Below are 17649 nucleotides of genomic sequence, written 5' to 3'. Positions count from 1 at the left end.
AAGTGGATAGATATCCGTCGATGCTTTTGTACCACTCTGGAAGAATGGCTATACGGAATAAATACGCATCTAGAAAATCATCACTGACTCCTTCCAGTGGCTCCCCCGACCTAGTCCGAGATAGTTGATCGGCTATGACATGGCTCTTCCCCGGTCACACCATGATTGTGAATGTAAACTCCTGGAGTAGCAACACCCATCTTCTCACCCTCCCCTGAATGATGAGTTTGTTCATTGAGTACATCAACACTTAGTGGTCTACGTAGAATGTGAAGGGCATTGCCAACAGATAATGTCTAGACTTTTGTATGGCATACACCATTCCTAGAGCCTCCCGCTCCATTGTATTGCAGTTTTTCTCCACCTTCAACAACAATCTGCTAGCAAAATAGATAGGATGATCTAGGTTGTGATCACCTGTCTATGCAAGTTGTTGCACCAATTGCAAAGTTAGACGCGTCCACATGCAAGTGAAACTCTTTATCCCAGTTTGGGTATGCTAGGATCGGTGCCCCTAGCAATGTCCTCTTTAATTCCTTAAAGGAGGTTTCTTGCTTCGTACCCCAAACACAGGGTTCCCCTTTTCTTGTTAGCCTATCGAGGGGGCATGAAACTTAAAGAAAAGTTCTTTATGAACCTTCTATAATATCCAATATGTCCTAAAAAGGATTTGACTCTACTGACAGTGGTTGGCGCTTCCATCTCCACTATCACGCGTATCTTGTCCGGATCAGTTTTGAGTCTCGTCTTACATACAATGTGCCCCAACAACTTACCCTAGGATACCATGAATCTACATTTCTTCGGGTGTAGTGCTAGCCGGGCCCAACGACACCTTTTCATGCACTCCCTGACTATTGCCAAATGCATGTCTTGTCCACTAAAGATAGAACAATCATCCAAGAAAGCGTGAAAGTTTCCTATGGCCATTTATCAAATATATGAAGAATTATTCTTTGGAAGGTTATTGGCACATTGTACAAACCAAAGGGCATCTAATTATATGCATAGACATCATCCTCTACCACTAAAGTGGTCTTCAACTTATCCTCATCTGAGATTGATATATGGTTATAACCAGAGTAGCTGTCCATAAATGAGTACATTTCATGTCCAACAAATTCTTCAAGTATTGAATCTGTGAACACAATAGGGAAGGGGTTCTTTATAGTGACAGCATTCAAGCAGCGAAAATTGACACAGATCCTACTCTGGTTCGCCTCCAACGATATCACAATGGGTGAGACCCATTTGCTTGCCTTAACTCTAAATATGATTCCTACCTCAAGCATGGGTTAGATCTCTTCATCAACCCTGGATATATAATTCTTGTTCATCCTGTATGGTCTCTTTCGCACAAGTACGACTCCAGACACTAGGGGTATATTGTGTACGCACAATTCTGGTAGTACACCTTTTAGGTCCTTGTAACTCCATGCAAACACATCTTTGTACTCTATGAAGATTTTGAATGATGTTGTCTTCAACACAAGATCCCAGTCATCACCAACCAATATGTTGTGCGAATTCTCTTCATTCCTGAGATTTGTGACCCATACTTATGGCTCTTCGTACTTGATTGGTTTCCCTACATCAGAGGTGTGAGCAGGACTTTCATTCACCCGGGCTTCTCCTTTGTATTCCCCAAACTCTGGCAGAAACACATCCTTCTCTTCTCCATCCATTTCTTCCACTCCTAACATATTGCAACTCCGAAATAACTAGTAATCTTCCATTTGCCAATGGAAGAGTCCATTCAAAGAATCCAAGTCATCTTCTGAACATCTTTCGAGTTCCAGCATGCCTTCATCATTAGGCTCCATTAGGTCTCTTCCCTCATCCATTCCACCAGGCTCTCTGTCAGATTTAAATTCTGAAGCCATCTCCTCACTCACCATTTGTCTACAAAGGTCGATAAGGAACTTCCTTCTGTTGCTCTCCAATGAAAGTGTGTTTTTCTTCCAATTATGATTTGTCATTGCTGCTACTAGCCCTTCTTCCGAGAATGGCATCATACACTTTCTTTTTCAATGGAATCACAACGAAATCTAGCCCAAATGGCTTGGTTCCAATGGTGGCTAGCTAAGCCATCAAAGTTCCCAGAAGTTTAATTCCATGTTGGTCTGCATCGAGTAAGCTAAAGGTAGGGGACCATAGGGTAGGCTTCCCAAGTTTCTTCCATGTCTCCTCCAAAAGCACATTTACCTCTGACTCGCCATCAACTATGGAATCGGTGAGGATTGTCCCGAAGATACCCATCTCAATGATCGGGGGGTATCGTCCATTATTCAACACGAGTAACATAGGGTCTACCGTCAATCCTCCTAGAATGTTTGGTTGTTGTGTGGTGTTGGTACTTGGTTGTACAGTGCAGGTATTCAGTAATGCCGTCTTCAACTAGGGTAAGGTGTGGAGGTCTTGTACTTTAACTGGAACCTCCATTTGCAATATCTGCCCTAGTATGTTATTCTCGGCCTTTGTTCGTCCGGAGGTACTTGTGGCCACACGTGACACATGAATCCCCCTTCACTTTCATTGCCTTCTCTATTTCCTCTTTTGCATCACGTACTCTCCGCTTCTTTGTACAAGGATCAGGGTACACTACTTGTTTCCCTTAATTACGAGTGATTGTCAGTACTTTGTCTTCAATGTTGAGTAGTTTCACCATAGGCTTCAGACAATTGGCTTCTTCATGATCTCTGGGACCACACCATCGACACAACTTCTAGCGTGTGTCATTCTTCTCGCAGTCTCGGACAAAATGGCCCCACTGGGTGTACAGCCAACACTGAATTCATCAATTAGCCCTTCGAGTCGTATTGAATTCGGCTTTTGTTCTCATCACCTCCTCTTCCTCCTCACTAGTTATTTCAGAACCTACCAAATGACGCATTGTTTGTTTGCTGGTTGGTAGTGGTTGCCCTGGAGGCAGATGGTTGTTCCTAGGTGAAAAGCACTTGTGACCCTCTCGTCTTTAAGTTATACAGGGAGTCCTTGGTGGAATAGCCCATCACCTGGCAGAGATCACATAATGATTTTTTCAGACGTGCTTCTTTTGTGTGCCCTCTTTCTTTGCACTCTGTGCACCACAATTCTCCTTCGTCACTCTCCCTACATCTCCCTTCATCATTTTAAACTCCCGCATCAAGTGTTCTATATCCTTTTGTAATGATTGCACCTTTTTATTGAATTCATCATCGTTGCTACTATCCTCATCTGATGATTCATCACTCTCGAAGGATGACTTACTTTTCTTCTCCTTTAATGTTTTACTTACACTTTCCAAATTCATAGCTCTATCATACGCATCATTAAATGATGTCGGTGGTACTATCCTCATTTTCCTTCTCAAAGATGCATTCAATCTGTCAACGAACCATCTCTTCTTCAATTCATCCACCAGTTGGGTTTCCATCTTTCCAAGCATTTTCGAACAATTTCCTTCTTCCCTTGTTTAGCACTGTAGATTTCTATGACGATCTCATTATCGTACCAAAGAAGTTTAAATTCTGCATGGAATTCTTTTCTAAGATCATCTCATGAACCTATTTTCATTTTGTCCATGTCACAATACCGGTTGATGGCACCACCTTGTGGGGTTGCAGGAAACTACTGACCCATTCATCTTTATCGGTAACCCCTTTTGCCGCCAAGATAGTTTCGCATGTACAGCAATGTCTAATAGGATCTTCCTTCCTATCACCAGTAAACTTGGGTAGTTTTTGTTTCTACGACGTGATTCTTCTTGTTTGGCTTGGACCAATTTGTTGTGAACCCGAACTGCTAGGATTGGATCGTGGAAGGATTCCCTATCCATCGTGTAGTGTCCTCCCAACACTTCTCGTTGCCTCAGTGTCTTTGGCTTCCTTCGCTTCCTCTACCCCTTTGCTTCTGGTGCTTTTGCCTCGGTTTCCCTCCGCCTGAGGTGTGTTGGATAGGTTTAAAAATTGTTTACGTGTCTCTAAGATCAAATCCAATCTTTGTCGTGTCTCCTCCAAAAGTTCCTCACTACTCGCCGGTGTTCTAGCGAACCAAACCATTCTGCTTTAGTCACTGCACCTCCCGCGGCACCCTCGTGGTCACCCTTCATGACACCTCTGCAATTCCCTTCAGTGAGTTGCTTTAACCTTCATCTTCGTTCAGTTTGTTGTGCAAGAATTAGGGCTTGGTGTTTGGCATGTATGGCATCAATTTGTTCCCTTCTATTCCTATCCTTATCTAGTCTATTTGGCATATATACTTCTCATTCGTGAATTTGAAACAACACATGTAGAAAGAACACTATTATTTATGTATATTCATCGTACATCATCATGGGTCATCAATGCGACCGTTACAGAGTTTAGTGCTATTTTCACTCACACTCTTCTGACATTTCACTCACATTCCCATGGCCTATGGCTCATGGGTTAGACCTTTGACGGTTTTCATCACCTTTCTCAAATTCCCAACGGTTGTGTTCCTGGAAGATTCAGAGGGTTTGTTGCTTGCACTGCTCCTGCTTGATTTCCTCTTGTTGCCCTGTCTGTGCCAGGAACACTTGTGCAAACAATCAAGGAAACTGGTGGAACAATCGATTTGCAGTGAGGCTCATGTTCAGTGACTCCCAAACAATGTCCTTCAGAACCCCTTCAAGCAGACTTCTCTCCATACAAAGGTTTCAATAATCACGCTGAACAAGATGTGGAAATTTGCAGTCAATTCACGCTCCCCTTTGTATGGCTCGGTTATTCCATTTTAATTAGTTCTCACAGATGTTCCCATTTATTCTACTCTTCGCACGTCATTGTTCATGTCACTCTCCCCAAATTCAAGATCGACAACGGCACCAAATGCTTACCGTCACGGGTAAACAAGTTTAATGCATGATAGAAAAGTAAAGAATGTAACACTGAGTTTCATAAAACTAAGTTGTTGATTCCATTAATGTTCATGACAATACAACATAAGATAATGTACTTCTCCTTGATATCTAATGCTACTCAGGCGGGATGTGCATATAGTACCTAAAGGGTTGCAACTCAACCGTCGCATTTCAACTACCCTCGGTACCAACTTACACAACTAATAACTATTCCCAAAGGTTTACAAACTATTACAAATGGTTACAATTGTTATTGACAACGCCCACGAGGCAAGAGTAGGAAGATATTGCAAGAAAACTACCACTCTCGAGCATTTCTTGGGTGCAAGAAGGGTCAAATATAGATGGTTGGGAGGGTAAATTGATACCAAGCAAACCATTTGTACACTAGTAGGAAGACAATAGCAAGGAAAGGAATCCTAAAAGAGAGGTAACAGACTTGTTTGAAAGTTTGTTACAGGTTATTGGAATCTTGCTCTAATAGAAGAGTTGATAATAGAGAGAATAGAACCAAAAACTTGTTGAAGCATATACAACAGAGGTGGAAGGGAAGAGGGTGTGGGTGTGCCCAGAGGTCCAAGAGCAGCACAAGGACCTCGAGGAGTAACCGACCCACTTGAGTTTACCAATGCACAGGGTGTTGATTGTAGAAGAAAAATCGTGAACACCCGGACAAGTAGAAGCTTCCCTAATTTAGTAGGGATGGATCAGAGGACCTGGTCAGCCACTATAAGACATGTGTAACCATATGGGAGGCGAATGGTCAAGATGATCAAGATTATTGGTAGGAAGTAACAATTGACTGGTATAGAGACCACCAACAAGACTCAAAACAGCTCAGAATAATCTGAAACAAGTATTTCAGGCTGAATTCAAATTTCTTCATGATGATGGCGAAGTGGTAGCTAAAATTTGCAAATCCGCCAAGAAAAAAAATGAGACAGTGCGAGACTGCCATCATAGGCTGAAGAACTCGTCAACATGTTAGACAACTAGCTAGCGGATGGTTTGAAGAAAAGCTAGTTCATTGAGGGACTGACTCCCCTTCATCCGAAAAATAATAAAAGTGAACTTCCATCCTCCTACCAGTTTAGAAGACACCCATCTAAATCTAGACAACTGTATTGCCATGACATTATTAAGCAATTTCATTTCCAACATTAATTTTTCTGATGTTTATTTGTGTGTTTCACTACCAAATTTAATATCAAGTTATAGTTTATCTGTTTTGGAAGAATTTCTGCCTAGAAAGCATATTGCCAAAATTAGAATTTCATTTACTTCCAAATTACTGTAATAGTTGTTATATTGAGTTGTGCAGCTTGCACCAACAACCATTTTCTATAATATCAACTTAACCATCTTACACTGTATGCTCACATAGTCCACTATAATAACCCCAACTGGTTATAACTTCATCAAACATCAAATTCTTCTCTAATTCAGTTGTTCGACATTTCGTCAAACACTTTGCAAGCAAGCTCTGATACCAATGTAATATCCCTTCCCCAAATTGACTGATTTTAGCTCAAGAAATATTGTCAAACACTTGTATGTTGCCTTTCTCTTTTCTGATTTTTTTGTGTTTTAGTTTGTTTGATATAGTTTGAATGATGCTAAGAAATTTGGAATGTTCACAAATGATATTACAATGCCTCTTACAATGAACTAAAATGCAAGTGCAGTTCTTTTTGGTATTTGTTTTTTTTAATGGGTGGACATGGAAACTAGATATGAAATGCATACCTACAGCCAACTGATATTTTGACAAACAATTGGCATACAACTATTATGCTAATCATATATGCTATTAGATGAACATTTCGTCAAACAAATGGTATGCAACATATAGCTCCTTTATTGAATTCATTCCCATATACAATGTTGCTATGAGTTTGCCAAGACAAATGGGCTTACAATAATGACTATAGCAATGCCAAAATCTGATTTTGAATTATCACTTACAACAACAAAATTATATGCCTAAAAATTACAATGCTAACTACTAATAGTTGCAAGAGGAACCTGATAATAGTGATGCCCAAGGATGGACATGAAAGTTGCAATCGGAATCAAGCATAAATACTATAGTGTGGCACTGTTACCAATTTAACATGCCTCTTAAATTGTTATGTTTTATGCTAAACTGATTATGTTTTATCTGCTAACTAAGTGTGTCTAGCTGTTGAGAGTATATAGTACAGAACGAAAAGAATGCAGTAAGCAAAGTACAGGAAGCATAAAAAAAAGAGAATTGATCACTTTTTCAGGATACAAATACCAAAAAATAATACTTTTTACTCAAGTATTCAAAAAATATTTTACAAAGTGTTCATGTTTACATAGTACTTGAATACAATGCATTCAGATATTACTAGTGCTCTCAGCTCCTAACATAAATATCTGAATTGAACACATTGTACAAACAGAAAAGTACTGAAAAAGAGATAGAAAGGAAAGGCATCCATTGCCTGAATGGAAAGTTGTTGCGTTGAACGCTGGAGGGCTGATCCCACATCTCCATCTGGGAGTAAAACTTGCAAAAAATGAGTAAAGAAATGGATCAGTTCATAAGAACTGAGCAATGGAAAACTTTCCTATCATCTATACTCTGTTGTTTATACAACATGGTTTTCCAGATAACTATGCTAAAAGGCAAGAAGGCAAGAACAATCCGAAGAAGATAAAAGCTGTTTTTTACTAATGAGTTTGTTCCATGTGCAGATACAGGCATGAAGACTTGAGGCTATAGAAGGATCATGCGTAAGTTACATGCATGAAGCCTTTTGGCTGAGTTTGTTCGGGCAAAGACAAAAGATATTGGGGAGGCTGTTGAGGGGGCATACATAAGTTACAAGTATGGGACCTTCCGGTTAAACCAATGTAGCTGATTGAAGACATTGAGATCATAGAAAGGACGTGCATAAGTTACAAGCACGAAACTTTCTGATCAAATCAAGGAGGGGCAAAGACCAAAAGATTAGAGGAGATCATGGAAGGGACACACGTACATTACAAGCGTGGAACTTTCTGGTTGAATCATGTAGCGGCAAAGGCAAAGGACGAGAGGAGACCGTCAAGGGGGCATACATAAGTTCAAGTATGGGACCTTCCGGTCAAATCATGAAGGACATGTAAGGTTTCAAAATCTGAAGCTAAAGGAATTTCAGTCATTTTTACAAGCATATTTCAACGTATATCAGGAAGGTACATATGCAATCAGTCACAAGGTCAATCAGAATTACTTATCAGTGCCAAATAAATAAGAAAAAAATAGGAGTATCACTATCAGGAAATCATTAACTCATAGTGTTGAGCAGACTAGGAGATTTATTTTGGTAACAGAAAACAGGTTTGTGATGAAAACAACTTTATTTTTTATGCTGCATTTCTTTGTTAATATATGATATATCAAACTGCTATGAGCAAAGTACAAAGGCGGAACATGGTATGATTTCAGAACACTCAAACAAACAAGTAAGGTTCTAGTGATGTCTGATTTCAAAACAGTCAACAAAGAAATATGTTCTAGTTTTATCTGATTTCTGAACAGTAATAAAGACTAAAACTTCAACAGTTGTATTAAAATCTGAATTACAATGATCTTTGCTATTGTCATTAATCAGTGATATGTCTATATATAGTCACATCTGTTTCAGCGAATTGACATATATAGCTTCAACAATTTCAAAGGTTAAGACAAATTAAAGATTTCTAATGTTACAATTCAAGCTGTTGGTTACATGATAATCTTTAGAGCAGCTCAACTGAAACAAATTATCAAGTTATATTTCATTTGAAGGAAAGATTAGAATGGGATAAAGTGTATCAGCAAGTTGAACCTTACATTAGAAGCTAATCACAAAGAAGCACATGTATCTAATGGCATATTTGAGCAAAAAGACAAATAGATTCCAACAGATTCAAAGATCCATGATTGTTCTTATTCATATGCTTCATGTTTATCAAATGATGATCTAATCTATGAAAGAACGAACAATATGCTGGAATGTGTATCATCAACAAAAGCAATTTGAAAAGATTTTTAGTTGCAGTGTAACAGGAACCTTATCAGCCATTACAAATTTCAAGACATATATGGTGATAACGTGAAACAAATGCTGCATGCTGGAATGTGTATCAGCATACAAAGGCTAGAACATGATGAACAGGATAGCAAGAAAATGGCTATCGGCAAAATATCAGATCAAGAACGTCATCTACAAAGAATGAGCTGTGAGAAAGGAAGAAATAGTCATATCATCCACCTATTACAATTTTCTTGAGCATTTTTACACAAAGACAACTTCTGGGGGTTCCAATAAAATGAAAATATGGTCATCCACAGCCAACAGATAAAGGTTCATATACAGCATTAAAATTATTACCAAATGGAGAAGAGATAAGACATCATAATATATATGAATGTTCTATGTTATTGTTCCAATATTTTTATATTCATGAAAACAACATATGAAAATATGAGGGTATATGAAGCTTATGGCTAATATACAGCCATAGAGGAAAAGCCAACAAATAAAAGCTCATACCAGCAGGATACAGCGCTTATCAGCACAAAGCATGGCATCTCCAAAGAAGAAACATCCAAGACGAAACCCATATGGAGAAGGAACAACCACAGCAAACCCTCATGGAAGAGATTCGTGGCAGCTGTCTAACATAAAATGGCAGTTTCCAGCCAAGAAGTCTCAGAATTGAGCATCATCAAGCTCAGTATGAAGAAAGAAAATCGACCATGGCAAATATAGCAGAGAATCCACACTCAAAATTGTGCCCAGACTGAAAGTAAAAGCCGTCCATCAACAAAGGGTAAATCCACATCATACATGGCATCCAAAATACCCAGTAATAATATGAAATGCTGCCCAGTATCAACCAACAACTCAAGCCACAAATAACCGCAGCAAACTCTAATGTGAAGACGTCCAGCAAAAGCTCAGAACCCGCAGTAAAATATGGTGAGCTCACACCAAAATATGGTCCAGCATGTGCCCAAATACACAAATTAGAACCCGTGGCCAGAGTAGCAAAAAATGGCGCCCAAATGAAGAAGAAAACCAACAAATATCACCACAGATCCGCTCAGCAAAGCAATAAAATCGCAGACCCTCATCCATGATGGCTAGGGTTTGCAAAAAACCCTCTTCTCTTGCTCTACGTGAACCAAAAAATGAAGCAAGTGAAAATGATTAAGTCTTCCAACCTTCTTATTTCCTTTCCTAAGCCGCCCTTAAACTCCATTTTAAGAAAATTTCGGGTCCATGATATTGGAGGTAGGAGTTAGGCATTATAAAGAAAAAAAAAATCAAACTCTATTTTTATTTAGTTAAATATGTATATAATGGAAGAAAATCGTAAAAATCATTTTTATACATATTTAACTAATAAAAATTATATTTTATGATTTTCTTTTATTTATATTAATACTAATATGTTTTAAAATTAACAAATAACACGTTAATTATAAACATATTAATATTAATATAAATAAAAGTATTAAAGAATAAATAATTTCCTTTATAATATTAATTTAATATTAAAACGTGTTTATAGAAAATGATAAAAATAATGATAAACACGTTTATATTAAATTAATATAATAAAAAAGAGCTTTAATTGTAAAGTTAATATGTCAAGTGGTCGTAATTATAAGACCATTGATTTTATTAATTAATTAAAGGAAATTATAAGAGTTTTAAATGTTTTAATACCTAAATGCAAGGAGAGGAAGTAAGAAGGCTAATCTGGAAGAATAATTTTAGAAGGAACATTCAGTTAACAGGGGGTATTATGAGGCCAGGTTCAGTTTCAGTTTCATATGCAGATTTGAGAGTTATTTGATGATATTTTTAGCAATCCATAGAGCAGTTATGATTATTTATGTATACAGTTCAAATTGAGGGCTTATTTTATGCATATATTGCATAATTAGGAGCAGTTTTACATGCTGTTTTTATGGGTTATTCAGTGTATCCGAGTTTGAGCTTTTTGCGCATGATTTTGGAGAGCTGGAGGCAGTTTTGAGTTATCTATCAGTTGGGCAGGTGGTTGAGTGCAGTTTTCAGAGGCTCCATCATAGTTTTCATCATTTTTTGGTGATTTTTCCTAGGCATGATTTCGGAATCCAAGTTAGGGTTATTTTTCTATATATTGTACTTTCACCTCATTATGAGGGACCTTCTTTCGGATTCAGATTTTTTGCACACTGCAGATTTTGAATTGATTGTAAGGGCATTTGTAGCAGAGATTATTTTTCCAGCACTGATTATAGAGATACAGCGGTTCCTTATCATAGATTCTTGTGCAATTTTGTGAATTCTTTGCTTTAATGTTGTGTTCGCCTTCATTATAGTTACATTCCTAGTTGCAAATTTGAATCGTGATACATGTGATTGCAGGTCTATGTTTGTGATTATTGTTTTCTTGCAGAAAATTGGTGAGACTTAGGTATCCCTTTCAAAACAGGAGATCCCAATCCTTACATAGAAACACTTTTGTGATTACGTAATTGTCTGATATTGTGAATCAATTGTCTTTTTGTAGTTTGTGTTGAAGTAATCAAAGTTATATTTTAAAAAAAACCATTGGTGTATCACCTCACTTAGATTAGTTTTCATCATTGATTTGTTCATTTCTTTCCCTTATCTCGAGTATGTTTTAGGATTAGGTGATCACAATTTAGGAACCAGCCTAGCTTCCAAAGATTCTTCTCTCGTTTTAGGACAACCCACCACCCGAGAGAGTTTCCGCTGTTTCACAGGATAGCTTGATTTCAGATCTCGCTAAAGGCGCAAATCCTGATTGACAACAGGCACACTGTAGCAGCCAAAATGTATTCTCCAATTTAAGCACAAATAGAACTCCAGAATAAACTCTCCCGAATGCCAAATTCAGTGAATATTTCACCACCTCAAATGGTTGCAACACTGAAGAATTGACGCTCTCCAATAGCTAACTGAAATTAGAAACCCTTAGTTTCTTCTCCCAAGTTTATATCAAATGCAATTGACAATAATTAGATACTTACAATGAAGCTGTCGCCTCTATTTATTCTTTTCCTTCACCCTTCTAGAAGGAAATAAAATATTATCTAATTGCACTCTCTAGAAGCTTCCCCCTTTCCAAGGCAATAATAAGTCGTACTTCTAGAAAATGCACTCTCTAGAAGCTTCCCCCTTTCCAATACAATAATTAGTTGTGCTTTTAGAAAATTAAATTAATTAAATACAGTCACCTTTTAATTTTAATTTATTTAATGACTTTATAATAAATTAATTTAATCATTTTTTCCTTATTTCTCCACTTAGCCTCCGGAGAATGTAAAGGATAAGAACTCCACTGAGATGCTAAAAAGATGGGAACATTACAGTCCGCCCCTCTTGAATTGCTTGTCCCCAAGCTATCTCAACTCTGGATGCTGCAAAATTTCTTCACTCTCCCAGGTGGCATCCTCTATTGGCAGGTCCTTCCACTTCACCAAGTACTCCCTGATAGTACATCTCCTCAAATTCCTCTCCCTGAACTCAATGATAGCCTCTGGTACTGAAACCAATTTCCCCTCATCGTCCAAGGGTGGAAGCACTGTAGAAGGAACAACCTAGTGTCCTAACGCCTTTTTGAGACATGACACATGAAAAATATTATGGACTCTACTCTCTGCCGGCAAATCCAACTCGCAAGCCACCTCTCCAACTTTCCTGATCACCCCAAAAGGCCCATAATAACATGGCTTATGTTTTTCGGCACCACTCTTTTTAAGAGTGGATTGGCAGTAAGGCTACAACATCAAATATACCATATCACCAACCTCAAAAGTTCGCTCAGTCCTCTTTTGATCAACATACTGCTTCTGTTGATTCTATGCCTTAGTGATATTATCCTTAAGAGCCTTCACAATGTCCTGGCTCTCTTGTAATAAGTCTTCAGCACTAGGCACTCTACTATCTAATAGCAACAAATCCATGAAACTTGGTGCCTTATATCCATATAATGCCATGAATGGTGACATCTAGATAGACATGTGATAAGTGGAATTATAACAATAATCACATAGATATATCCACTTAACCCAAGCCTTCTGTTGCCCTGCTATGTAATTCCTAAGGTATCTCTCCACCCATTTGTTCACTATCTCTGTTTGACCATCTGTCTGGGGGTGGAAGCTAGTATTCGGAGTGAGCTCTATCCTGCACAATTTGAACAACTCCTGCTGAAGTGACTCATAAACCTACTATCCCTGTTGCTGACAATGCTCCGAGGTAAACCATGCAACCTAAATACCTCTCTAAAGAATAAATCTGCCACCTGTGTAGCAGTGTATATAGTGTTGATTGGGAAGAAGTAGGAAAACTTTGTAAGCCTATCAAAAACATATATATAGTCTCTACCCTAGGCTCTTAGCAGTCCTGTGATGAAGTCCATGGATAAACACCCACTTCCTGTCAAGAATCGGAAGTGGCTTAAGTAAGGCGGCTGGGTAAGAGTGCTCCTATTTATTCTGCTAACAAGTAGGACACTCTCTAACATATTGCAACACCTCATCTTTGAGCCCTTTCCACGAAAAATGCTCACGAATCTGTCAATAGGTTTTGTAAAAACCTAGATGTCCTACCATAGGTGAGTCATGATAAACTCTCAACACCATCATCTTCACCTCTGACCCTGGCACCAAATAAATGCACCCTTTGTAAATGATGATCTCATTCACAAGGGTGAAATCACTATTCTGGATCGATCCATCTATGAATCCCGATGCCCATGTATCCTTTGCATACTCTGCAAAGATCAAATGTCTCCAATCCTCTGATATATCAATCACCAAGCTCAAGTGGGATCTTCATGACAAGGCTACATTGTGTGTCCCCTTCAAATAGGTAATATCAAAATCACATGCCTGTAATTTACTTACCCATTTCTGTTGCCTGTCATTAAGATCTCACTACCCCAGGAAATGTTTCAAGCTATTGTGGTTGGTTTTTATATTGAATTTGCTACCCACTAAATACTGCCTGAATTTGGCCAAAGCATACATTATGGCCAACATTTCCTTATCATAAATGTTGAAGCTCCTCTCAGGCCCGCTGAGCTTCCTACTCTCATAAGCAATCAGGTGCTTGTCCTGCATAAGCACCGCTCCAACACCTTCGCCAAATGCATCATGGTGCAATTCAAAAGGTTTGCTAAAATCTGGTAATGCTAGCATTGGACAAGAAGTCATCAACTCCTTGAATTTATTAAAACGCTCCTGTGCCTCAAGAGTCCATAAGAAAGCCCCCTTTTCATCAAGTCCGTCAAGGGTGTTGCATGCCTGGAATATCCACTAACAAACCTCCTGTAGAACCCACACAACCCCAAAAATCCTCTCAACTGTGCCAAGTTCACTGGAGTAGGCCACTCAATAATAGCATGAATCTTTTCAGGATCCATGCATACTCCCTGAGCACTGATAATGTGGCCCAGATATAACAACTCTGATAATCCCAAATCACATTTGGACTCCTTTGCATACAAGGACTCCCTACTCAGAATGCTCAACACAGTGTCCAAGTGTCGCACATGCTTATCCCATGTCCTACTATACACCAGGATGTCATCAAACAAGACTAACACAAATTTCCTCAACTGATGCTGAAAAACCCTGTTCATTGTGAACTAAAAAGTAGCTGGAGCATTAGTTAGCTCAAATGGCATAACGACAAACTCAAAATGGTCACAATGACATCTAAATGTCGTCTTCTCTATATCCTACTCTCTGACTTGGATCTAATGATAGCTTGATCTCAAATCAATTTTGGAGAAGAAACATGCTACGTGTAGCTCATCTAATAACTCATCAATCTGTGGGATGGGCCACCTATTTTTTATAGCCTTTTTGTTCAGGACCCTATAATCTATGCACATCCTAAGAGTTTCATCCTTCTTCTTCACCAAAACCACAGAAGAAGCGAAAGGCAACTTACTTGGTCTAATGTGCCCCATAGCAAGCAGTGCTTTGATGGTTTTCTCACTCTCATCCTTCAATCTCTTTGAATGCCTGTAGGGTGTGATCATGATGGGTTTAGCACCCTCCTCTAACTCAACAATATGCTCAATACCTCTATCTGGAGATCTACCTAGTGGTATTCTACTGAAAACCTTATAGTGCTTGATTCTCAGTTCCTGTATGTCTAGGTGATATTCTGATTCTTGTTTGCCCCTGTGATGGCATTAAAGTGCAACGCGCTGCCCACTCAACCTGGTCATGTCTGAACAAGCTCTCCATGCGTCTGCAAGACATCATCCTAAACCTATTGTCACAAATGGCCTTATGTATATGGGTCTTCCCCTCTAACTAAAACTTAATCTCCATATCTCTCAAATTGAGAGAGAACTCCCCTATGTCATGTAACCAAGTCATACCCAAGACCAAATTTGTATCACTCATGTTAACAACATAAAAATCTGCTTTGAAATCAAAATTGTTGATCTTTAGGGGCAAACTTGTAATCTTCCTATCACATTTGAGGATGTAGCCATCAGCTACCCTCACTCTTAGACCCTCAATTTGCTCTATCTGTATCCCACACCTCTTAATCAATCTGGAATCAATAAAATTGTGAGTAGCACCTAAATCAAGCAAAGTAATAACTCGCTGACCAGCCAAATACCCCTCCCATCCTAAATGATCCCTCTTGTTGTACACTAGTGAGACAGGCCACCTTAAGTCTACCCTCAGTCTTCTTATCACCTATATCATTTGTGCCTTCTTTTTCTTCAATTGATTCCTCATTTTCAAATTGCTGGTCTAAATTTAAAGAATCAAGATCCTCATAATATACCCACATAACCCTATTTGTTTTCCCCTTTGGCCTCAAGAGACAGTCATGGTTCATGTCATAGGGTCCTTTGCAATAAAAACAAAGTTTTTTCTTCCTTAAATCATTCAATGTCTCTCTATCCAAAGGAGCAAATGATTTATCTTTATTTTCAGCCTTTCTTTTATTCTTGTCAAATTTCTTGAAGAATGGTTTGTCTTTGCTAGATGATGCACCTTTTGACTGAAATTTATTTACTGGGGCTGCTTGTTCCATACTTCTAGCCTTTTTAATCACTTCTTGCAGATTAAATGGATCAAAGGCTTTTACCCAACCCTTTAGTGGTTCGGATAATCCCTACATGAACAAAACAACCAATCTCCTATCTGATACATCTGGCACCATAACGGATAGCCTTTGAAAGTCACTAATGAAATACTCCAATCCGCCTATCTATTTTAACTGTGCCAACTCCCTGCAGTAGACTTCTGGATCCTTCTTATCAAACTTCTCAACCAACCTGTCCACAAAGTCCTGATATGAAGTCATTTCGTTATGTTGAAGGGTAACCATCCCATGGTACCACCAATCATGTGCAACTCCCTCTAAATGTAGCGTGGCATATTTTATTGCCTCCACTTCTATCATAGGTCTCAGTGCTAAGAAGGTATCAAGCTTGTGAATCCAAGCTTGCGCTATCATTCTGCTACTCCCATCAAATGTAGTCAAGGAAAGTTTCCCTATAGCCCACTTTAATTCATTATCCTCACCACGAGGTCTCCTATTTTGTCTGACTGCACGGTAGTGTTCTCCTCTTTGGTTCACAAACCTCTCAAAAGTCATTCTCTCCCATAACTTTGGTGTCAATAATCCTCATTCATCATTAGCAGCCATAAGGATATCTGCAAATGTCCCATCCTCAACTTCCTCTATTGGCTCCTATACTGGTTCATCTCTAACAAAGGTAGGATGTGTGGGCCTGTCTGTTGTTCTAGAAAGAGTTTTATGAGCTCTAGGTGATCCTACTACACTCTTGTTATCCCCTTGTTCCTGATTCTGTCTGTCCTATGGGTTCATGCGCTCAACCATGGTGGTGAGTGCCTGCAAAGCCTGAGCCATCCGCTCTTGTCCTATCACCATTGCTCTGTAAATTTCCTTATTTCCTGATCCTCATTCCTATTGTCTCTTGGTGGGCTACACTCTTGCCTGTCACCCATGGTGTCTAGGTGCCTGTCAAAATCTTGTTCCCTATCAAACAAAGCTCTCCAGCAAGTGTAAAATATGTGAGAACCAACCCCAGGTGGCTACATGTGATTGCTAAACACTTAGGATGGCGAGATTTAGCTCGGATACCACTGTAATAACCCCAACTAGTTATAACTTCATCAAACATCAAATTCTTCTCTAATTCAGTTGTTTGACATTTCATCAAACACTTTGCAAGCAAGCTCTAATACCAATGTAATATCCCTTGCCCAAACTGACTGATTTTAGCTCAAAGAATATTGTCAAACACTTGTCTGTTGCCTTTCTCTTTTCTGATTTTTTTGTGTTTTAGTTTGTTTGATATAGTTTGAATGATGCTAAGAAATTTAGAATGTTTGCAAATGAAATTACAATGCCTCTCACAATGAACTAATATGCAAGTGCAGTTCTTTTTGGATTTTTTTTAATGCGTATACATGGAAATTGTAGAACACAATAATAATACTATGGGGGGGTGGGTGAATTAGGATTATACTGAAATCTTTTGCCAATTTAATTTATTGCTAAACTTGTGTTAAATATTTCATCAATGTACCATAATATCAACAACAATGATCAAACAAATCCACAAGAAGAGTACACAAGATATAACATGGAAACCCAACTCGGGAAAAACCACCAACACCCAGACTGCTAGGAGCTACTGTCCTAATCCAGTCTCACCAATCTTTCTTCAAATACAACTTTAAGGGCTTCGACCCTTAG

At 38.7% G+C, this 17649-nt stretch overlaps 1 protein-coding gene across 7 annotated transcripts in view; it reads right to left on the bottom strand.

Moving 5' to 3' along the window:
- Positions 1-17649, bottom strand: part of EMB1417 (Pentatricopeptide repeat (PPR) superfamily protein) — a 279888-nt gene that overhangs the window by 242828 nt on the left and 19411 nt on the right. For 3 of the 7 annotated variants that reach the window (XM_089796899.1, XM_089796898.1, XM_089796900.1), the window contains one exon: positions 7336-7400. The exons of 2 other annotated variants lie outside the window; for them this stretch is intronic. In XM_089796899.1, coding sequence (XP_089653025.1) covers positions 7336-7400 — 65 coding nt within the window. Of the gene's footprint in view, positions 1-7335; positions 7404-17649 lie in introns of all 7 variants that reach the window. 2 more of the 7 variants (XM_089796896.1, XM_089796901.1) reach the window with 1 other exon arrangement.

The sequence above is a fragment of the Cupressus sempervirens genome, chromosome 8 (genome assembly GCF_028749045.1).
Source record: "Cupressus sempervirens isolate cs-2001-9-10 chromosome 8, ASM2874904v1, whole genome shotgun sequence".
Lineage (NCBI taxonomy): Eukaryota > Viridiplantae > Streptophyta > Pinopsida > Cupressales > Cupressaceae > Cupressus > Cupressus sempervirens.
The sequence above is the reverse complement of the archived record's forward strand: the minus strand, read 5'-3'. Positions and strand labels throughout refer to the sequence as shown.